Raw genomic sequence first — 24,072 nt, forward strand, 5'->3', positions numbered from 1 at the left:
TGCGCGTTACTTGCTGTTATTATTAGTTTACGTAATGGATACGTGCCACGAAGTAAAGTTACAACATAGTACAAGTACTTGTACTTATAAAACAAGAACATATCCATTGAATAATGGGAGTAATAATTGCAACAGTTAGTGGTCGCTAGTTTTTCAGTTTGACTGAATTGGAACATTCAGTAGTTGCGAGGCAGCCGGTTCAAGGGAGAACTCGCTACAGCTTAACGTTGCTCATTTACAAGTAACTTACAAGTAAGCAATGTTCTTTATAACAACTTTGTTCTGAACAGTAAGACTGCATTTCTTATCAATTTATATGTTTGATAACTATAGGCTATTAATTATCGGCTTGTGATAAAGATTTTTCGATGTGTGACTTGGAATAACAAATATTTTGTCAGTGTCATACGGAATGCTTGCATAAACAGCCGCGAACGTGGGACCTAATCGCAGTCAAACAACAACTATACAAAGTGTTTTAACTTTCATTGTTACCATATTTGGGAATTAAGATGTGTTTTAAAACAGTTTAAATTTTGTTTGGCCGGCTGTTAGAATATATCGGATTATTTTGTGATTTTGCAATAGTGTTTTTCTGAAATGGGCAATTCCAAATCTAAAAAAGCTCAAAAGGAACCTGATAGATTTTTTGATCGAGAAAAGTGGAGGGAACAAAAAAGAGAGGAAAAAAGGAAGAAACTTGTAAACTCCGGCAACAGGAGGGTTGGCGCAAAGGAACCAGCGCTGCCACTCGTAGCACCTGGTCCGCCGCCACCCGGCCCGGGACCTTCGGCGCCGCCGCCCGCGCACGTCCGCTCCTACGATGATGAGGCCATAGACCGCATGCGATATCAGCTGCAAAATGACTCTGAGGCCTTCTTATTAAACAATATTTTGCTGTCAATTCAATTCTTTGAAAATTATGAAAGGTAAGTTTTAAATTAGTTGCCCACTTATCACAATATTTAAGTATACTGAAAAAAAATTAAATATTTGAGAAGGCTGCGTCGGTGACAGTGTACAATTATAACTTTAGTTATGCATATTTTAATATTCATTACACAAAGAATGGCACATAACACGATACTCACGTCTCAAATATTCGTAAAACTACGTTATAAAAATGATATGACATATCGAAAGAACAATTTACTTATGTGCATAAACTGATAAACACCATCCTTGACTAAGTAATGTTCCGGTAGAGATTTATTAGGTGTATAATTGTTTTTAGGTTAATATGCCCTTCGTGATATATCTTGATACTTATTTAATATCGCTAAGCCGAATTCATTGTCAAATTGAAGTCGCGATCATTTTATCAATATTAAAATTGTTGTATACGTTCATTGAACATGGAATTATCAGGGAAGTCCCTTGACCATACTAAAGTTAGTACCTAATAAAAATAATATACCTATAAATCCGATTATGTAGTACTTAAAATAATTATTATTGGCTTGTCAACATATTTATCTCATTTCTAAAGAATTCGAGAAAGCCATTAGTTTTGAATGTTCCTGATATACATTCACGTTCAAAATGTTTTTTAATAACGAAAATAGTAGGGTAAATCTTTTTCTGCAGCAAAAACATATTCCACTGTGAAAATAAAAATACGAACTCTTTGCTGTTTTATTAGGTTGCAGCTACTGTGGACTTGCCTTGCATGCAAAGAGTTCCTTTTAATTCCATCTATCGCGTGGATCAAGTGGGTGATCGATGTAATAAACAGTAATATTGACCGGGTATACGCGGTTCAAATACGCCATATCGCGTAAAACATAAAGCAGCCCGACCGGATTTACATTCTGGGCGTTGTTGCGTATATAAACTAGTATTTTTACGCCTTTTACCACCATGTTATAGCGACATCGGGTTCTAGAACGAGCGTCCACCCGTCGCGCGTCGGCCGCATGCAAACGCAAAAGGCAACAAAGAATTGTATACATTTATGTGAATATTCGTTAAATTGCACAACATAGATATTTAATTTCTTTTTTATTTCACAAATAATCAGTAGCTCAATGCAACGACAAGTAAAAGTTTAATGCTACTACGACTAAGTCAATGTATTTCAAAATGGATATCTTTAAAGGAATTAATGCAAATATAAGAGGCATGATTTTCATAGAAAAATTAAAAACTGGTAAATTCAAAATTCGAATGCTTCAGTATACTTATGGTTACACGAGATTAGGTATATAATTTATTTAATACGGATTAAATTGTAGTTACAAAGATTTTGGTAAGAGTAAGCAAAAGGTTTTTAAATTTTATGTCTAAATGCATATCCGGTGTAATACTGACCACGGTATGATATTATTTATCGTTTAGATACTTATCTATTTTCATTACGTAGGTCACGGAAAAGGTATCTATTTCCATTGTTATCGTAAGTTTAAAAGGATATTAAGAAAATAATTTTCTCTATAAACAAGTGTGTACGGCCAATGACTTGTCGATAAGTCAATAGTTACGGCTTGACCTTTTATCTTGTAGTTTTTATCTCTTTGAAATTATAATTAATTATTAATTGCGGCTTTGACAGTAAAATCTTACTCATATTTAAAATATCTATCTGTTACTACTTATTTCTATTTTTAATACCAGACTGTCGTATATTTGCGATTCTCCCAACTTCTGATATGAAAATTAATTTCTTGTGAAATGAATTCACATTTTTTTATGATTGTGACCTTCATTTTTAAAATGCGTAGATCATTCTATATATGCAGATATGTGGTATTGCGTGTTTCGTTTGTTTTAAAAATCATACATATGTTGCATTAATTTGCAGTATATTTTTCGTGGAAGATATATTACTAACGTCTTGGTCATATTTCATTATGTTACATACAATAGTTCTTGTATTGCATGCGCGGTACGACTACCCTGCCTAAGTACAACATAGATATGGATAGGTTTAGCTCTCGGATCCAGTAATGCTATCGAATTATTATAATCTGTACTCTTAGAACGAATAATAAAACGCCAAGTATTTTTATTGAGTAAGTTAACGTCTAAGCGAGGAGTCCTCTACAGTCGCTAGATTGTACTGCACACAAAAAAAGAATGTTGCTGCCGATTCCCATGCATTTTGAGTCTGGTAAGTACTTTTACGGCTACCCACATGATTTAATTAATACGCTCATGGAACGCTGTTCTAATAAGCATACACAATTTACCTAAACGAAATCGTAACGTATCGCTGCTATATAAACATTTATGCTAGGGATACAGTTGCAGAATGGTAAGATACGCAATGTTGTGAAACAATAAGATCAAGAAACGCGAAAGCGCAATCGTGGCAGTTTTAATACCTACTGGACAGGAAATTATATAAAAGTGCAAACGACAACATGCTAATGTGCCTATTTTCGATGACCATTCACCACCAAGAGTTAAACAACTATGTTACTCTTCAGTCATACACTATTTTGAAAGTTGGCGGAATGTGCAGCACCAGTCAGGATGAGGAAATGAGAAAGCACAATGACGATTTTAGCCGTCAAAGTCTAGTTGCCCACGATCGCTTCGTCTGGACACAGTTGTTAGTGTAATAGTAATTGTGTCGCATAAAGTATACCGCTGAAAGATTTTTATAGCACTTCTTCGAAGATTATTTTCCCGTTTAAAACACTTTGTAGATTTGTTTTATTTGTTTATTGCTATAATCATAGGAAGGCTTATGGAATATAGTTTCTTTAGTTGGAAGTAGAATTAACTTTAGCCAATGAACAGATATAATAAATATGAGTGGACCCTTATCGTGTTTATCAACATGCAATCACATTTTCTCTATAATCCCTTTCTTATAACAATGCACGGTACATTCCCTATATTTATTCAAATAGAATTCAGAAGATTGTAAAAAAAGATATGATAAGAAATTATAAAGCGGTGTTAAATGATAATACTTCGAGAATCTAATTATTATTATATTATCAAACCTGTGCTGTTAGCGGTGATTTTTATTTGATTTATTAATCTTCTGATATCAGCTTATATGGCTGTGACGTTAAAACATTACCTATAAGTAAGTGGTGACACGCATTCTACATGTTCCTCGTACACGCCTACTAATATATACATATTATATCTTTCAATATTATACTTTAACAGAAGTTTCGAATGACCTCAGGAATTATTTAATGCATTCGATATAGGTTTGTTCAAAAATGTTATTGAAATATTTATAATATTGTTTCAGGGAAGTACACAACATAAAAAACAACCCAATGAGTGATCGTGAGCATCGTATCAATGAAGCTATGGTGCGGCGCAATAAGCATGTGTTTTTTGCGGACCGACTGCAGGAATGCGTCAACGATCACATTTGTTACCAGAGGCAGAAAGGGCATTTAGAACCGCTGGCAGCTTCGCGGCTCTTTGTGATCTATGATAACGTAGAAGCGAGCGAGCCTGGCGATACGTCAGATTATAGCGCCGTGCTAGATGCTCCGTTCTACAAACTACGCATTGAAGACTGCAAGGAACCAGGTAACAATGAATCACCAGACTAATTATAATTATTATCGCTATTGCTATTATAAATCTATGTAACCAATTTAGTATATTTGAGATTTTGAGTGTTTTTTGGAAATTATCTTATAGTTTGATCGTAATCAATGTATGGTGACATCACAAATACAATATATTTTATGCCAAGTAATCATGAATTGTCTTATTACTGGATGACGCCTTTGACAATTAATTGATGAAACCTTAAGTTATATACTGAATACAATATTATCGTATACGTAATATAAACATTTTACTATTAGTAATTAAACTCATTCCAAATGAATATTGAATTTCATTCAGATTATAATAAAAGTGTTGTCCTTGAGCATTCTTGACCGTCTTGTTTTATATACTTATACTTACATATTCATGTGTTTAGTTATGTATAGAAATCTATAATAAATGAAATATTTTTCAGGGTATATTAAATTGAAGAAAATAGAAGTTCTAGAAAGCACCCTTCATCAGGAAGCTGAATTCACTAATGTAAAGAAATCACATTCCGATGATAGCGTATATACTGATTCTGAAAAAGAATCAGTTGATTCAGATGATTCTTCTTATGCTATGAAAGGACAAGAACTGCTAGAAAAAATGAGATTAAGATTAAATAACTCGGATAATAATGACCATCAAATGGTAATTGATAAAATAAATGTAAATGTCGCGGAGCCAACATACGGTAGACGTCACAGCGGTCCAACCAAACAAGTTAGTTTGCAGGCAATGAAGAATGATATCTCTAATATACATGAATTTCGAAAAAGTTCTTTAGTGCCGGAAGAAGTTGTTACGGACGATATTAACAATAATGTTGTGGACAAAAAATATACACAAGATGAAGAGCCTAGGCCTAGAAAGTCTATTTTGAAAAACCCTAAGAGACAGAATAGCATAAAAACTACAGGCCGCAGAAGTCAATACTTTGATACTTCGAAAAACTCTTCGCCTGAAAACACTATGGGAGAAGATACAGAAACCTCCGGATATAGATCGAACTCTAGTAGCAAACAAAATGAATCTAGTGAGACAGAATCTGATTATGGTTACTCTACTATAACAGAAGCGGCAACACCTAAAAAGGTAGAATTGAAAATGCAATCAAATTATGCACTGGCTTCTGGCGTATTGCCGGAGGAGTCATGGACTCCTATCGAAATAAAAGCATTAGATGGTTGGAGCGATGACGAAGATGATGAAATTGCAAATACATCATCAAGATTATCATTATCTCGTAATTTGTATGAAAGATATTATTATCTTAATTCATTGGGTTTCATGAACAATTTTGTTGATAATTTTATAATTAACTTAGGATCTGGATTGGGCTTAACTCAAGATACAATTGATAATGCTCTTACCCAAGGAGCAAGCATATATTGTGACTCAAATAAAAACGGCTTAAAGATGGGATATGAAATCTTTCCTGCGCTTATTGCTGCCTGGCCAAATGCTGCTAACCCGTGGATAATTCGGGAAAGGAGAATAATACAAAATCCTCGAACAAATTTTAGTTACCAATGGCCCACAAAATATATGGTTAATAGAGCTATTGGTTTTGGTTGTTTATTAGTGCCAGTTGGGTTTAGACCGAAAAGAGGTTTGAATCCTGAACAAACATTGCAATGGAAGATTCTATTTCCTGCTGCGGAACGATACTTAGAAAGTTGTTTAGCCCATTCGCATATGCGATGCTATTTATTTGCATTGGCATTACATAAAACTTTCATGGAAAATGAAACATCTAAAATAGGCATAGATACAAGCCATATTAAAAACCACTTGTTTTGGCAATGCGAAGACAATTATGCAAAATGGCCGGAGGATAGGCTCGGAGAATCATTAAGACTGTTTTTGAGAAGTTTTTATATACATTTTGGACAGTCGAGATTTCCCAATTATTTCATAGAAAGCTGCAATGATTTCAAAAGCATCCCAAAGCCATTGCTATTGAAGCTTCAAAGACGACTTTTAGATATTTTAGAAAGTCCTGTTATGCATGTTCTTCATTCTTTGGATAAATTGAAGTATACTAAGAGAGACTTTTATCCTACATTCAATTGTCATCGACTATATGAGATCTTAACATGTAAAAGCCCACTGAGACTACTAAATCCTAATTTACCCCCAGTAGTCAGCACTCATACTGACAGTAGTCACAGTGATGACGACACAAATGTCAGTTACTTTGACAGAACTAAGTCAAGAGATAAACATTATCAATGGAAAATAGAAAGGCAACGGCAAATACAAGAGCGAAGAAAAGCACAGCTGATTACAAAGAAACAGAAGGCTGCGAATAAACAAGAAAATATTATTAATAAAAATGTAAGGATAATGCACATTTAACATTTACTTTTAACCATCTTTGTGAAGTATGCCTAGCAAGTTTTGTGTATTAATGTTAAACCTTATTAATTAAGCCCGTCGTTTTTTAAATATTCTTTTGAAAATACATAGCTCTCACTCACTACTCACTTTCAGATAGGGCCCAATGATAATGGTATTATTAAAACTATGACATTTTCATTTTGATCGTGATGCAGTGGTAGCCAGTGGCTGCAGTTTCGATTCCGGCAACGAACATAATATATTTGTGTATTCCGTAAAATATCACTTTCAAGCGTGAGAGTCTAGACACTCTAGACACTAGTAGAATTAAAGTATCTCATGATATAGTCCTCTTAGGTTTCTTAAGGACAGCCAATAAAAATAAATACAATTGCGAGTGAGAATTTTGTTTTTATATGGCTGTTGATAATTATACTTATTCATCTTTAAACATTTTTAAAGAAGAAAGGGGCTTCCTTATTAAATAACTCTATAAGTTTTCGTTTTTATTTTGGAGTATTGTGCCTTAAATTTACTTCTTCTCAAATACATACATATAAAGTGAAATTTTTCCTAATGTTAGTTTTCTTCTCCACTCTTTTGTGAAATTTTGATAGTTGTAAATATTTTTGTAAATGAACAATAGTAATGTCTTGATCGCAATAGTTATTATTGATTATTACTTTTTTTCAGTACACACTGCCGGTGAGAATGGAATCGGAGCGACGGCGTCTTGTTCTAGAATTCTTTATTCCTCATTTCATTGCAATGGCGCGCTCCAGTGAAAAGTTTGATGCCGTCAAACAAGCTATCATCTACTTGGAACAAGCACAACGACTATGTATTCTATTATCAGAAGAACCTGCCGCGGACGCGACTGCTGCTGAATACTTGGACATCATTCGTGAAAAATTGGCAGATTGTCAAAGGAAAGTGGTCAATCAAGGCGGATACAAATTACCACCTCGCAGAGATAGCAAATTGGACAGGCCAGTTAATAACCCGATACGCAAACAACGTCCCAAATTCGAGCACATCGTCAGTCAAGACTCTCCTGTTGAAAATCACTCAATCCAAGCATTCACATTTGTGGATGTACACGTCGAAAATTCTTCACGACATGAGCTAAAGACCAACTTTAAATTAAATGATCAAATGTCAGTCGAGGAGTCCAAATTATAATATTTTAAAATAATTGCTATCAACAACACGCAACACACTATTGCTATCAACTTGTGGCGTCTGAAAAACGAACCAAATAGCGGCAGTGAGCTGTAAATTTCTGTAACTGATATTTTCTTTAAAGAATTTCTAAAATTATAATCTACAGTTAATAAATTTGCCACTTAGTCCCCTTCATTGATTGTATCGTATAGCTAGTGTGGTCTAGTGCAATTAATTGTTAGTCTGTATGGCACTTTATATTCATTTGGATTGGTATTTAGTACTTATTAGTTTGGAATCTCGTACTGTACTGTAATAATATAAAAGGATAAGGTTCGATGTTTTATAAATAATTATATTATAGTTTAAAAAAATATTCTTTTATTGTTTTGTAATATAAATTGACATAAACAGACCTTTGCTTATCTATTTTTAAGTCATTGTAAAATATTGTATATATATTTTTAGCAGAATAAAGTTTTGCGAAAATACATATTTTTCTAATACATCAATTACGTTTTATTAATAACCTAGATATCATATTTTTTGCATTGATGACAGGGTGTAAGGTCGCTTATAATACAATAATCACACGAGTGGATTAACTCCAGCGACCATAGACAATAAAGCCATTCGCACATACATGCCGTACTCGGCTTGTCTAAAGTATGCGGCACGCGGATCTGAATCGAACATGGGCGCGATCTCATCAACTCGAGGCAGTGGATGCATCACCACCATGCGCCGACGCGCGCGGGTCATGAGCTGCGGGGTCACCACCAGTAACCCTCGTGTCTGAAAAGGATAGGTATATTTTTTTATTGCTTTGAATGACGAGATGAGCTTGCTCCTCGCTTGATGGTAAGATACGATCGCCCATAAATCGTAGAGACACCACCGAACACTTTGAATTACAAAGTATTGTTCGGTATTCCACTGCGCTCGCCATCCTGAGACATGAGATGTTAAGTCTTATTATGTCCAGTAGTTACACGGTTAGGTTTTAAAAACATTCGTGTATTTGAACTCCTTTCAATACAGCTTGCGTTGTATGTGCGAAACACTGTGTATGAAATGGAAAACTGTAATTGTATGGTATAAAAAAGTTTAAAGTATTGTCTGTTAGACGTTTAAACACCATTTAAAATAGCGGTGGAAATTAGAAAAATTACATACTCATTTTTACAGTTATCAGTAGATAGAATTAGATAACAATTTCGGTAATAAAGTGATGACAGTAATAATTTATATTGTTAGTTGTCACCTTTTCATAGTCTTCTTGGCTTTTGAATCGTTCACGTTGAATTCGCGTCATATACAAGACATGCGTGTCAGCCAATACATCTTCCAAGTTTTCATAAACTCTCTGAGGAATTCCTTTAGATGCTACGAAGTCCATAATATGTTTAGGCATGCCCAGACCTGGTGGACTAACGTACTGAAGTTGAACCTGATACAGCGTTAATAATCGCGCCAACGAGTGGACTGTCCGACCATTTTTTAGATCGCCCACCATCGTGATGGTAAGGCCGTTTACGGTACCGATCTCTTCACGTATTGTGAAAACGTCCAATAAGGCTTGAGTGGGATGTTCCCCAACACCGTCGCCAGCATTGATAATGGGCTTCCGGCAGTGACGGGAAGCACGCTAAAATAATTAACAAAAATTAATAATAGCATAAAAATATTAGTTGTAGTATCACTATGGATGGACTAATATTTTTATAAATTTATGAATTTAGTTGTAATTTATAAATTCCTTTTACTTACCGCAACTGCGCCGGGCTCGGGGTGCCTCAACACGACTACGTCTGAATAACTTGCCATCACTGCAACACTATCCTCCAAAGTTTCTCCTTTTTTAGCTGAGGAACTAGTGGCATCTGTGTGGATAACTGAACCACCCAGTCTCTGCATAGCAGCTGCAAAACTGCAACTTGTACGTGTGCTCACTTCGTAAAATATAGATGCCATAACTTTACCTCGTAAGATGTCGTCTAAATAACGTCCCTTATTAACACTAGTCTTCATGAATTGAGCAAGGTTGAATATATCGTTGAGAGTGTCCTTGCTGAATGAATCCACTGTCAGTATGCTCTTACCAAAGAGATCGCTTCGTTGACGATGAGAAACTGGCACTTGTGCGGGGATATAATTTGATGAACTGTCACATCTTTGTCTACTCACGGTTTGGGTCGGTAACGGTGACATGCTCCTCATTCCAGTGACCTCGTTAAAGTGCACATTAAGTTTACCTTGGGCATCTGGCTTCACTGATTCAAGTTGCTCTAAATCAATGTCGCTTATTCTGTGGTATTCCGTTGGGGCGATTAAATCGAGTGCGGAGTTTGGTCGGCTTATTTCTTTTTCAATTTTCTCTATAGGGTACGTTGTGAAAATTTGCTTTTTAGGCGCTGGCCAATCACGGACGTTTTGACCAAATCCCGGAGGTACAAGAATTTGTCCTTCTACATAAGCAATTTCACCACGTAAGGTCACTCGATGAATAGCTCCGCAAACTTGCATACCGGCGAAAGGTGTCCATTTTGATTTAGAAAATTCCATAGCTGATGGAATTGTCCATTCATAATCCATGTCAACTTCAACGTAAGTATTTGCTTGTTCTGGTAAATTAAATATTTTCCGAGGATTACGGTGAAACTTATTTATGATATCCTCAATTGTTAAGCGGCCTTCATGTACAGCGTTAAGAAGTAAAGGCAAAATTGTTTCTAAGCCAGGGAAGCCAGGTGGTGGGTTTTCAGAATTTTTCTCTTCAACGGAATGTGGTGCATGATCAGTAGCAAAAATATCAATAATATCTATATTTTTCCATAATTCTGCTTGATCTTCAGGGGTACATAGAATAGGGCGTACTTCAGCACGCCCTTTGCCAATTCGATCAATATCAGCAGTACTTAAAAATAAGTGATGAGGGCAAACTTCGCAAGTAACTTTGAGTCCTCTTTCTTTAGCAGCTTTAATAAGTAAAATTTCTTCTTTTCGAGCGACGTGACATATATGAATAGGACGATCAAGAAGCGACGCCATTAAAATAACTGCACCTGTCTTTTCTCTTTCTGCGTGTGCACATACTGGCATCTTCTTTGGCCAGTTTTGTAAATGTCGTTGCCAGACGCTCATATCGTCAAGTTGTAGTGTGGTGAAAGTTTGGTTGAGATACATTTTTAAGGCAGCTGCCTGTGGAGCTAATTCAGATACTGTCTCACAATTTGTAGAAGAAGCGCCGAGATATAACGCATAATCGCATCGGGCGCTGACTCGTGCTAGTGCCGATGTATAATCATACGCAGTCCTATCAATCAATGGCGGGTTAGTATTTGGCATCGCACAGATCATTGTAATGCCGCCGGCGAGAGCCGCTGCTGTACACGTGTCAAAGTCTTCTTTATAAGTTGCGCCAGGTTCACGCACATGGACATGCACGTCAATGAAACCTGGTAATTTAATTATATTTCGTGACGTCATGCAGTCTGTGTGCGTTTTCATTAGAGGCGCCCCACCACATTGATGCATGGCCTAAAAAGAAAATATATATATATTGTATTTAGGTTCTTGAATCATAAAAATCATAATTAATTGAAAATATTCTTTAACTATTAAATAATTAAGTTCACGGTCAGTGTCATATTTATGGGTAATATAAGTGCAAAAGTTTGTGAAAATAGGTGGATGTTTATATGTTTGTTAGAATTAAACGCAGAAATAGCTTAATATATTAGGATGAAATTTAAATGTAACTTTAGAAGCGGGAAGGGCTTTCACGTGGGCAAAGGCGCATCCTACACCTGGTACCTGAATAAATATTTTGATTGTTGTAAGACTCATAGCGCTAGTATATCTTATACGTATAATTTGGAATGAAGTTTATAGAAATATTAATACCTGGACCAGAAGTTTGGCACATTTAACATCAGTTACTAAAGGAACTGCGTAGTCAACTGCCAATCGACGAGTCCGATATCCATGTGTAGTGAAAGAGGAAACACGACGCGCACCACCTCTCATTGGTAGATTGATAACCAAATCTAGTTGACGTCGTGCCATGAAATCTGCCAAATGCATTAGTTCACAATCAGATCTATCATCTTCTGGATCACCAATGTGTTCGAAAGTCCACTGGACACTTTCAATCTGAAAATAACAGATTTCGAAATTATGTTATTTCGGGAATCAATGTATAATATGTTTTGTTGTAATTAATTAGACACATGCCTCAACTCCATGTTCTGCGTAAAAATCTCCGGTACCCATGCTGGCATATAACTTGTATCCCATTCTTTGTAATATGCGGACACTGGGTAGTAGTTCCATTTTATGCTGGAATATAAAACTATTAATTACTATATTTTCTTTGTATTCCAAAATACATGTTATAAAATTTTTACTATACCTTATAAGTGCCTACAGATAACAAAATAGCCTTTTTGGGTATCCTAAAACCAGTGCTCATTAGTGACTTCAAATATGCTTCATATCGGTTTTCACCAAAGCATGCCACTTCTCCAGTAGACGCCATTTCCACTCCAAGGGTAACGTCAGCTCCAGCTAATCTTGAAAACGAGAATTGTGGTACTTTGACTCCGACTTTTCCACAGCCAGTCATTACGTTTACGGCTTCGACAGGTATACCTAAGATAATCTTAGTAGCAGTAGCTACGAAGTCATGATCCAATGTTTTAGAAACGAATGGGAATGATCTTGAAACTCTGACGTTACATTCAATTACTTTTAAGTCATTGTCTTTTGCAATCAGTTGCATATTAAATGGCCCATTAACGTCTAGCGTTTCTGCAATAATGCTAGCTATTTCTTTAATTTTATCCAGAGTTTCATTGTTTATATCTTGGGGCGGTGTTACTAAAGTTGCATCCCCAGAATGAACACCAGCGTTCTCTACATGCTCAGAAACAGCCATACAAAATATAACACCATCAGCAGCTACAACATCTACATCAATTTCCTTTGCGTCCATAATAAACTTTGAAATGACCACAGGGTAGTCTTTGCTTACTTGACTTGCTGATTTCAGGTATGCCTCTAAGTCTTGGTTCGAATAAGCCACGTTCATTGCTGCGCCGCTTAAGACATATGATGGCCGTACTAAACATGGGTATCCTACTTCTTCGCAAAAACTAATTGCTGAATCAAGATCAGTCAGTTCTTTCCATCTCGGTTGCATGATACCTTTACGATCCAACATTCTTGAAAACTTAAATCTGTTTTCGGCGTTATCGATCATATCTGGAGATGTACCTAATATAACAGCTTGTTGCCTGTGTAAATCCATTGCTATGTTATTTGGTAGTTGGCCACCCATCGATAGTATGACCCCGCTAGGGCGTTCAATATTGTAGATATCCATTACCACTTCAAATGAAATTTCTTCGAAATATAATCGGTCACTCATATCATAATCGGTACTGACAGTTTCTGGATTATAATTGACCATTATTGTATTTTTTCCTTGATTTCGAAGTTCCCTCAAACAACCTACCGCACACCAATCAAATTCTACAGAACTTCCAATCCTGTAAACGCCAGAACCTAATACCATCACATATTCGCCAGGGAAATTTAGATCATGGGCATTGCCATTGTAAGTCAAGTAAAGATAATTAGTCGAAGCAGGCCATTCTGCAGCAACCGTATCTATCTGTTTCACAAATGGCGTGATTTTGTATTCTTCTCTTAACTTTCTTACAGCTAATTCAGTACTTTTTATGGCAGCTGCAATTTGTTTATCTGAAAACCCGATCTTTTTAGCTCTTTTTAATATATCAAAAGTAACAGATCCAGAATCATAGGCACCAAGTGTTTTATAGTAATCTATGATGTTTTTGAATTTTTCTAAAAACCATCGATCTATTTTGGTTAGTTCGTATAATTTTTCAACAGAATATTCCTCTTTTAAGGCAGCTGCTAGTACGAACATACGCTTATCAGTTGGTTCGCGTAGGTCATTTTCATTTACCTTTTTAATATTAGGGTCAAAGCCGTTAACATTTTCGTCTACCATACGTAAAGCTTTTTGAAACGCTTCCTCAAAACTTCTACCGATGGACATTACCTCACCGACACTCTTCATAGAACTTCCTATTTTAGTGCTTACCCTGTTGAATTTTGCCAAGTCCCATCGAGGTATTTTTACAACACAATAATCCAAACTCGGCTCAAAGCATGCGGTGGTTACACCAGTGACGGAGTTTTTAATAACTGGTAGAGGTATTCCAAGTGCTAATTTCGCAGCAACGTAGGCAAGTGGATATCCAGTCGCTTTGCTAGCAAGTGCAGAACTTCTCGAGAGCCGTGCATTAACTTCTATGATGTAAAATTCTTCTGAATATGGGTTAAGAGCATATTGAATGTTACATTCACCAACTATACCAAAATGTCTTATCACTTTTATAGCGGTATTACGTAGCATATAGTATTCTCGGTTGGACAATGTTTGGCTGGGTGCGACGACAATAGATTCACCTGTATGTATGCCCAAGGGATCAACATTCTCCATGTTGCAAACAGTTATACAATTATCATACGCATCTCTAACGACTTCGTACTCAACTTCTTTCCACCCTTTAAGTGACTTGTCTATTATAAGTTGGTCTGAATGCGACAATGCTTGATGAGCTAATGTTCTAAGTTCTTCTTCATTGTTTGCAAAACCAGAACCCAAACCACCCAAAGAAAATGCCGACCGTGCCATCACAGGATACCCAATTTGTATTGCTGCTGCTAATGCTTCATCAACAGATGTCACTGCCGCACTGGGTGCTACTTTTTCACCAATGGCATTAATTTTTTCAGCAAATATTTTTCGGTCTTCAGTATCTACTATTGACTGAATTGGAGTACCCAATACATTCACGTTATATTTTTCGAATATTTTGGATTTTTGTAGCTCTACCCCACAATTCAGAGCTGTCTGACCACCAAATGTTAGCAAAATTCCCGTTGGTCGTTCAGCTTTGATAACTTGCTCAACATATTCTGGGGTGATGGGTAGAAAATAAACTTTATCCGCTAATCCTTTAGATGTTTGAACGGTTGCAATGTTAGGATTTATAAGAACAGTTTGAATTTTCTCTTCTTGCATTGCTTTTACTCCCTGTGAACCTGAATAATCAAATTCACCTGCTTGACCTATAGACAAGCCGCCAGACCCTAGAATCAGAACCTTTTTGGGTCTTTCGTGAATTGTTGGCACAAACTTTAAATTTTTGGTAATCATGTCATTGATTACACAAGGCACGTTTTGCTTGAAAGATTTCACCGCTTCTATAAATATATCAAAGAGACATTCTAGGTCCGTAGGACCAGCGGTGTGTTCTGGATGAAACTGTACACTGAAATATGGTTCAGATTTGTGAATAATACCTTCATTAGTTTTATCGTTTTCATTCGTGAACAGAACTTTCCAATCTTCAGGTAGCGTATTTGTATCTACTGCAAAACCATGATTTTGTGATGTCATAAAGCATCTACCAGTACCGCTGTGAGTGCACGGTAAATTATGACCACGGTTGCCATATCTGAAAATATTAAATCAATTTGTTAATTTATAGTGTTCACTGCAACTTTTGCAGTAGCATTATTTAAGATATAGGTACTTACTTAGTTTTGTATGTTTTACAACCAGCTGCAGTTGATAATAACTGATGTCCGAGGCAAATACCAAATATAGGCTTTATTTTGCCTTTGTTTTGAAGAACTGATCGTAAATTATCTACAACATTTTTGCACATTTCGGGGTCACCTGGCCCATTGCTTATGAAAAGCCCGTCGTATTCAGCACAATCTAATCGATGGTTCCAGGGCACCAGAATTACCTTGGCGTTTCTCTTTATCAAACATCTTATCTGGTTATATTTTAAACCACAATCAACTGCTACTATTGTTACTTCACCATTGGGATTGAATATTTTAGCTTCCTAAAACCACAATTTCATTATCATATAAAGTGGTTACGATAAAAATTACACATTTGTAAATAGTAGATTTTAAAACGACTCAGTACAATAATTTTATATATGTTTAACAATATTTTATGCAGTAATTTAGAAATTAATAACAGGATATCTTACTTTTGTGGATACTTCTGCAACTAAATTCCTGGAGTTAGGATCTGCTAAAGGTGGTAAAGGGTTAAACGGCGGTACACCCTGAACGATTCTTCCTAGAGTAACGCCTTCTCGAAGTCGATATGTTAAAGATCGGGTGTCAACGTCACACAGTCCTGGGATACCGTGTGCAGATAGCCAATTACCAAGAGAACGCTTAGCTCGCCAATGACAAGCACGCGTGCTAACTTCACCAACTATCAACGCAGAAGCCCATATACGCTCCGACTCAAACCACCTTAAAGGAATCAGATAAACTTGAAGTTTATTATCCACTTACAGTTTTATTGATGCCAAGTTTTATACAATGATCTATTTAAGTAAGTATAGACTTTAAAAAAATAGGAAACATCATTCAGTAGAAAATACAAACCTCGGAATTCCATGTTCATCACGTTCTTTTTCATCAGGTACGCCGTAATTACCAACCAATGGATAAGTGAGCACCAAAAGTTGTGCATGATAAGAGGGATCCGTCAATGACTCTGGATATCCAACCATTCCCGTCTGGAATACTAATGAAACACACAAATAAAGATGAGGGTGGAGGTCGATATATCATTTACTTACATCGAATTAACTAAAACATTTTGCTTCTCATATACTACTTTAAGCAGCGGGGCAACTGACCTCATATCATCTAGCCGGCTGCTATAGCAACAAAAATATATTTAGGTATGAAGTTTATTTGTAAACTACATAAATATAGTGTTTTTGATGTGTTGGTCTAAGCATTGAATAAAAAGATGCGTTATTTTTATCAAACGTATCAATAACAAATACTTATATTCAGTGATTAGAAATATAACGTGGGTGTCGGGCTTCGGCTTAGTAGTAACTCATAACACAACAAAAAACGGGTTTTAAGATATAACCCAATAAGTCTAAGCAGTATCCTTACTACTTAGACTTATTGAGGGATATCTTAAAACCCGTTTTTAAATTAAATTGTGTAATTTTTATCGATAAAAATCACACATATTGTGAATAGTAGATTTTATGTTGACTGTCAAAAATTACAAATAAACTACATAAAGATCTTATTGAGCAGTTTTACCTTTCGTTCAAAATAGCTACAAGTTTTAAGAACTTACCCACTTCACCCTCAGTTGCTACCTGCGCGCCGAAGCTTCTGCCTTGGAAGACAGTGCCATCGGCGAGAATAAGGCTGCATGGTGGTCCAACCTCGCAGTTTATTTCCTCATCCGCCATAGTGCTATGATGCAAATAGGTATTTCTTACTATATAAATACCATATATTTTCCAAACATAAAGTATTTTAAAATTCGAGCTCAGTTTTATTTAATTAACTAATTATTATTAGAAAAGATAGTTGAAGTGCAAAGGTAGATGTGAGTCTAAGTACATTGCTCTTTATGACAGAAAGGTTAACTGCATCGAATGGTACGGTACGTGTGCATAGCACGGTGTGTTATAGTACAAAACGTCAAAACGACCTTTCTTTATATAACGATCTTTCTATGAAAGCTTAGGGTTCAATGAACTTTCCAGATAATAAATATTGTGTCAAATTATTGATATATCTTATTTCCCGTCTATTGACTCCCTTACTGCCAACACAAGTCGTAATATGTTTTTTGTTTCCAAAAATCACTTAATCATACAATATTATGGTTTCTGTAGACAAGGTGAAGACAGTTTTAAATACTTCCGGAACATCCCAAGTGGCCGTAGTTATGAATGAAAGGTCATATAAATTATAAACGATTGTTTTTGTTGATAAAATATAGCACATCGTTCATTGATCTACTTAGATAAGTATTATACTTAGTCATAAGCATACCATTATTACTAAATAAAATTAAATCAGTTCTTACACTACTTCTAAGACAAAATTAAAGTTCCGTCCTAAAATTTATTATAGGTAGGTAATCGGTAGAATAAGAAAAAAATGTTTTACAAGGCAAAAAAAGTAAATATTACACATAATTGGATATCTGTCACGGTTCATTATAAAACTTACGACAGTCATGTATTAAGCAATGTAATGGATAAATGGTGAGATCCGTGGTATAAGTTAATTGCTTTATTTCCTCTATAAACTATATATTATTAAATATCATAAAATGCATTTACATACTTTAAAATTATATAGGTATGGGTAGGTAAAATTTTATAACATTTTAATAACACGAACTTTTATTTGAAAGTAACATAAGAACATCAAAATTGCTATAGTCAGCAATATAAAGAATAAACACTTATAACAAAATAAACACGGCTGTATTACAAAAAACAAAGTACCTAACTCTATAATTTTTGATGGTATACTTCTTACACAAGTTTAAAATTGGATAAAGAAATGCATTCAAGTGTTTACTTTTATAAATAACAGTAGCGGTAGTTAAATTGCTTTAATGAATCGTGTCTCACTCACGTTTTTAGGTTTACTTAGCGGCCACGTGGTTTATTATTATGCCGGCGATGAACGGTCCGGCGCTGTCGCGGTCTGCACGACGACAGGCATGGCAAACCTGCTGATGCGACGCCGGGCCGAGCTTGTTACTACGCCTTATCGTACCGTCGGCCATCACACAATGAGTTCTGTGTGGCCCTCGTGGTACTACATACTGCTCACTCTTTTTCACACATGGTTAATGATGTTTCTATCTTTCTCTTACGTATTACAGAAACTTCGAACTCAATAACTTGATTCGAATCTTCGTAATATATAATCTGCGGCGCATATTTTCTAGATGTTGCTTTGAATCTTAGCATATATGTATTTTCTACGCAAAACAAGTTGGTACATCATTTAAGCAATTTAACAGAAGGAAATTTCGCCTGTTTAAACTTTTTTGAGTGTAACCTGATTGTGAATTACAAGCAAGAGGTCTTATTTCAATATCTTTCATTCTCATTTAATATTATGGCAGTTTATCATCTACGTACGTACCCATGTGTCATCAATTACAATTGACAAGCATGGCTACAGATTTCACTGGATCTTGAATTAATGCGTAGTTAGCAAGCTTTTAATTGTATGCTCATAGTAAGTTATTTACTATAATTGTTTAGTCCACATATTATATAGAGTGCAATAAGAAATGGCGCCGCCTTTGAAATATTTTTTTACACAGATACTTACTTATTGTTTTTTGTAAATACCTACCTTCCTTCCTATGTACCTATTAAAAAGAATGTGAGATGAGCCGCAGGCTGCATTATCAATGACATTGCTGCCTGTATTCGTGGCTGTTTCTATTCCGAGATAGACTGCAAGCTGCACATACCGTGGCTGCAGATCTCAGACGTTTGCGTAGATGTTCCATTCCGTTAGATACATTAGCCACCCAACTCAATTCAGTTGATGTGACTGTGCGAAAAATGACATTTGAAGATCACATAATTTAAACTTAGACGCATTATTTTAACCAATACATAACTGCCATTTAATTTGAAGACTCTTTCAAAATAAATAAAACCTGTAAATGTGAATAAGGTTGATGTTTGGTTAGTTTTATTTTAGTACAAATTCTTAGATAGCGCTCGCGCCTTGCGGTTAGCTTCACCACTAGAGCTGCTGTCGGCCGCAGCCGCGCGCTGCAGTCGCGATGCTCGGAACATTTTTCATACAAATTTATAGAAAAGCAGTAACAGCGCAGTCCGTAAGTATACCTTTATTATCGGTATATGTTTTGAATAAAGAACATGATCTATAACAATGATATTTAAATAGTAGTTGTACATTGAAGAACATATTTACTAACCATCGAATGAAAGTCATGGTGTTTAAAATCCAATTTAATACATAAAAACGTACATTTGGCCCCCAAGAAGTGACTTTAGTACAGCACTTTAGCTTTTCTAAATAAAATGAAGTCACAATTATTATGGATATATAAAAGCGTTAATATGACCAGTTCTATTGAGAATGGGGTAATTGATGAATTCCATCGTGAGGCTGGTTGATGGTTTGGCCAGCTCCAGGATCTGCAGGTGGTTGGCCTCTGGAGCCGCTCGCAGCCAAACGCCCGGCACATACAACGTCACTTGCGGACCGACCCCGGGCCAGTAGCGACCGAGGTTATACCCGTTTATCCAAACGTAACCCTGAATTGCACCAAATAATTACTTAATTTTTATTGTTATCGCTACCGGAACATTATTTATATTAGATTATTTGATTAATTTGAATGAAGTATCAATTTTATTTTACAAATTGTTTTCCGATAGCGCTCGACAATTGTTTTTATTGAATAAGATATACTGATTGTAGAAACAATAAATTTAATTCATCTTCTCCCTGCCATTATTTGACTCCAGCGTGAGGTAACCCACAAACTTAAGAAATTTGGTTAGTCTATCAGATTATCAGATAAACAAACCAAAAAACATGTTCCACTTTTCGGCTCTTCTCGTCAAAAATTAAGTGAATTGTGTGATGTGTGAAATTATCGGATGCACATTGCTTAACTCATACCATAATATGGCCAACACGCAAATCGCAATAATTCCGCAAGGATCGACAAGGATTTCTAATCCTTTGACATTTTAGTTTTATAGACGATGGCAATCACTAACTTTCCTTCATGACTCATTTGTTGGTTTGTTTAGACATTACAAAAATATTATTATTATTAAATGAATAACCTTTCCCCATCCTGTGGTATCTAAATATGTATCCAATGGTTGCTGGTTTTCCGGTAAAGTGAATGAGGCGGTGTAGAATGTTGGTCCAGGCGCGATAACGGGGTCTTCAGTATTGGTATCAACTTCTTCTAAAGGATATCCAGTTACTGTCCACTTTCCATTCAAAGCTTTGTTTTCATACGTAACCTCGCTTAGAATACCCTGTGAAATGTATTGTACGTGAGATATAATATTTTAGTATATAGCAAAAATGTATGTAATAATGTTTACGTGGTTTTGTTGTTTATTATTGTTTTAGAGTAAAATTAATAAATGAGTAAAAGAAACTAAAAGGATCACAAAAATATACGTATAGGTAGTGTTTAGTTCGTTAATAACTCACTGCCGTGGTTGAGTCATTTTATACGTCGCCTTAACCGTTACCGCAGTAATACAACTATTATAAACTATTCGTTTTAAATTACCAAAAAAGATAAATGTAGACGAGACCGATATATATCGGTCTCGTCAGTCATATGACTGTAACTGGTCTGAGAATTTATTTTTTCTCAATAATCGATAATTTACTACAATTGAAAACTATCCTTTATAGGAAGTATACTTATGTACTCAATAATAGGGCGCTAGTTTGCCGTGTTTGTTTGTTTAAATATATTTAGTAAATGCTATCGATTTATTGCTCTAATATTATATGCTATAATTACTTTTTTGGTAAATTAAAAGTTGTAGTGTAGAAATCTGATGACGAAGTGAGGACTAGCTCTTGCGTTACCAGTTTACTTATTGTAGACACCTAGGTAAAGTGAGATTTGCGGAGACCAAAACACCCTAAGATTCCTGATTTTGGGACCGTTCATAGACGGTAAATGTTACTTAAAATGAATCGTCATGATTAGTAGTAAGTAGTTTCTTTGGCGGGCTTTGCTATAAAAAAAAACAATCCCGCGTAAGTGATTCTAGTGAAGTTATAGTTTTCTCGAAACTTCATAACACAGTATAGTTGCATACGGTAGCAACTATAAATATTAAACCTGAGTAAATAACCTATTCAGGGCAATCGCTATCATATACCAAAGGGGTCAATTTAAAATGGTCGCTACAAGGAAAGTTGAACGATGTGGTTGGAACTTTCACATAGACGCGACTGTTGGCAAAGCTAGTTAAACCGAAAGATCAAAACAATGTCAGTATGTTGCATTAAAGACCTTTATGTAAATTATTGTTAATACGGTCTTCTTACGCTTAAAAGAAGATGATTTGTTTGTATAAATAAATACCTATATACAAGAGTGACGTCGCTTTGTCCCCATTTTAAGATGTGAGTCGTGTGTTTAAAATCTATGAGCGTATTTAATCCCAAAAGACCTACACGACATATCCAAAATAAAATAAATATTTATGGATTGATTACTTATATTGAAATAAAACTATTTTTTATTTCAAATATTTGTAGATCACAGAGACATATTTTATTAGATGCGAAAATGAAATTATTACATCTGTGCTTTATCGTTATTTGCGCGACGGACAATGCAGAAAATAATGATTATCTTGAATTGAAATTATCAAGATTGTTTTTGCAATAAGATTAATAAAACACTGTTTATTACTTTAGAGCAATAAGATATAACTAAATATAATTCAAAACACAAGGAACATCAATGCAAGATAACAACATGATGTACTTAAATTATTAATTGCTAGATAAAAACAAATCCTAGAGTAAGTAGTTACTTAATTTAAGCAACTTGGATTTCAAATTTTTTTTCGGATATCTACGATTTTGATTTATAAATAAAACAAATAGGTACTAACCTTGCGGTCGTGTAATTGAGCGCCATAATTAATACGTCCCTGATTCTCAACGAGCAATGACAAAGTAGAATTCGACTTCGCTCTCAAACGCATGCGGTAGTTTTTGTGTATCCTGCTGATGAATCCTTGAGGTTCCTAAAATTTATTGGATTTGAAGTCAAAGGTAACATGGTATAAGTACATAGAGACTTAGAGTAACCATGCCTCTTAGGGTCCCGAATTATTCAAAATAGCACTCTTAAACAACTTGAGAGATTTTTGGATCTTCAATAGGACTCCAAGCTCTCTGTGTTTAAGGTCACCTGCATGAGCTAAAAAGGATATGAGATTTTTAAGAAAATGAAGTCACTTTTAAAAATATAAATGAATGGGACGATATTATACTTACACCGTCAATGAACACAAGCACCAAATCGCGTGGTTTATTGATCACTAACATTCCATTTGATGCTTTGAGTTTTGTTTCATACAGGACGAATCCACCGCGTTGTCTTAGTGTTTCGAACGTCGGCAACATAATCCCAACGTCGACATCATTATATTTCTTACCCAACTTGGAACGACCTTTATCCGAAAGGATGCTGAGCTTTGGACTAACTGTGACAACTCCGTATGCCCCTTTGGGACTCGGTTGCGGTGGGTCCAGCGAGGCATTGGCGAATTTGTACTGGAATAAAACTCTTTTTACTTACATAGCAAAATACACTTGGTATTGCTAGCATATTTTTTGTTTGGTTTCATCAAACTATTATAATATTTAGGTACAAGATGGCCTCCAATCGTCTTTATTTATTTACTCGAAAAATATATTTTTTAGATTTAAAGGTATATTTTATTATGATGCGAGAATAAAACATATATTACCTACAGCGCGTAAATCATTCAAAATCATTAATTGAATGATTTACGCGCTGTAGCTAATATATATAATAGCTGTAGCTTATATAATGTATATTAAATATATTCGTTCAACATGTAAATCATTCAAAATGATACCAAAAGATAATAAAACATAGGTTTCAGATAAAATAGATTTACAAGCATGGACATAATCACCTGTAATAATACATCCCGGATAGCGTAATATTTAGGAGTGGGATCACCAGCTTCTGTTAGCGGAGCGTCGTAATCATATGAAGTGATGTCTGGCTGATAAGTGCCGTCAAAGTTTGCACCTTAAAAAAAATAATTAATTAATGAATGGATGAAACATTTTATTGTACACCACCTACGGAAATGAATATGATATAATATTTTAAAAAAATGTGCAATAATAGGCGGTCTTATCGGTAAAAACCGATCTCTTCGAGAGAACCCGACCTTATAGTGAGAGAAATTTACCGAGCTGATGGGTTTGTACCTAAGACTTAGGTAGTACGTAGCCTTTACGTAGTATTCGAAAATTAAGTACTTTATAGGTAGTACAATTTGGTTTCCGTACATTTTTTGTTTATATAACCCACTTAAGTATAAGCAG

The 24,072-nt window shown here is 35.4% G+C and overlaps 2 protein-coding genes across 5 annotated transcripts in view; one reads left to right on the forward strand and one right to left on the reverse strand.

Annotated features, from left to right (window-relative positions):
* On the forward strand, positions 1–8,528 carry LOC115443184. 3 transcript variants are annotated; one of them, XM_030168488.2, is made up of 4 exons: positions 1–929; positions 4,214–4,503; positions 4,946–6,855; positions 7,552–8,528. In XM_030168488.2, the coding sequence occupies exons 1-4, from the start codon at positions 601–603 to the stop codon at positions 8,038–8,040; spliced, it is 3,018 nt and encodes a 1,005-aa protein (XP_030024348.1). In that variant the 5' UTR covers positions 1–600; the 3' UTR covers positions 8,041–8,528. The 3 variants fall into 3 exon arrangements, with proteins under 3 accessions (XP_030024348.1, XP_030024349.1, XP_030024350.1); XM_030168489.2 differs by lacking the exon at positions 1–929 and adding an exon at positions 2,904–3,109; XM_030168490.2 differs by lacking the exon at positions 1–929 and adding an exon at positions 3,729–4,039.
* Positions 8,386–24,072, reverse strand: part of LOC115443182 (CAD protein) — a 26,274-nt gene continuing 10,587 nt past the window's right edge. Inside the window, exons 10-24 of one of the 2 annotated variants that reach the window (XM_030168487.2) lie at positions 23,652–23,770; positions 22,984–23,262; positions 22,596–22,730; positions 20,781–20,981; positions 20,113–20,240; positions 17,261–17,382; positions 16,540–16,681; positions 16,131–16,404; positions 15,661–15,977; positions 12,437–15,578; positions 12,259–12,363; positions 11,929–12,177; positions 9,793–11,562; positions 9,287–9,670; positions 8,386–8,817 (exon numbers count right to left, since the gene is read on the reverse strand). In XM_030168487.2, coding sequence (XP_030024347.2) covers positions 8,611–8,817; positions 9,287–9,670; positions 9,793–11,562; positions 11,929–12,177; positions 12,259–12,363; positions 12,437–15,578; positions 15,661–15,977; positions 16,131–16,404; positions 16,540–16,681; positions 17,261–17,382; positions 20,113–20,240; positions 20,781–20,981; positions 22,596–22,730; positions 22,984–23,262; positions 23,652–23,770 — 7,574 coding nt within the window. In that variant the 3' untranslated portion in view covers positions 8,386–8,610. Of the gene's footprint in view, positions 8,818–9,286; positions 9,671–9,792; positions 11,563–11,928; positions 12,178–12,258; positions 12,364–12,436; positions 15,579–15,660; positions 15,978–16,130; positions 16,405–16,539; positions 16,682–17,260; positions 17,383–18,564; positions 18,716–20,112; positions 20,241–20,780; positions 20,982–22,595; positions 22,731–22,983; positions 23,263–23,651; positions 23,771–24,072 lie in introns of those variants that run through there. The other variant, XM_030168486.2, reaches the window with a different exon arrangement.

This window comes from Manduca sexta, chromosome 17 (genome assembly GCF_014839805.1).
Source record: "Manduca sexta isolate Smith_Timp_Sample1 chromosome 17, JHU_Msex_v1.0, whole genome shotgun sequence".
In the NCBI taxonomy this organism is placed as follows: domain Eukaryota; kingdom Metazoa; phylum Arthropoda; class Insecta; order Lepidoptera; family Sphingidae; genus Manduca; species Manduca sexta.

Bases quoted from the DNA above. Each gene is read 5' to 3' on its own strand.
- LOC115443184 (XM_030168488.2), top strand. From the start codon at position 601: ATGGGCAATTCCAAATCTAAAAAAGCTCAAAAGGAACCTGATAGATTT. The intron at 930-4,213 runs GTAAGTTTTAAA...ATATTGTTTCAG, and splicing joins TTCTTTGAAAATTATGAAAG to GGAAGTACACAACATAAAAA. The intron at 6,856-7,551 runs GTAAGGATAATG...ACTTTTTTTCAG, and splicing joins AAAATATTATTAATAAAAAT to TACACACTGCCGGTGAGAAT.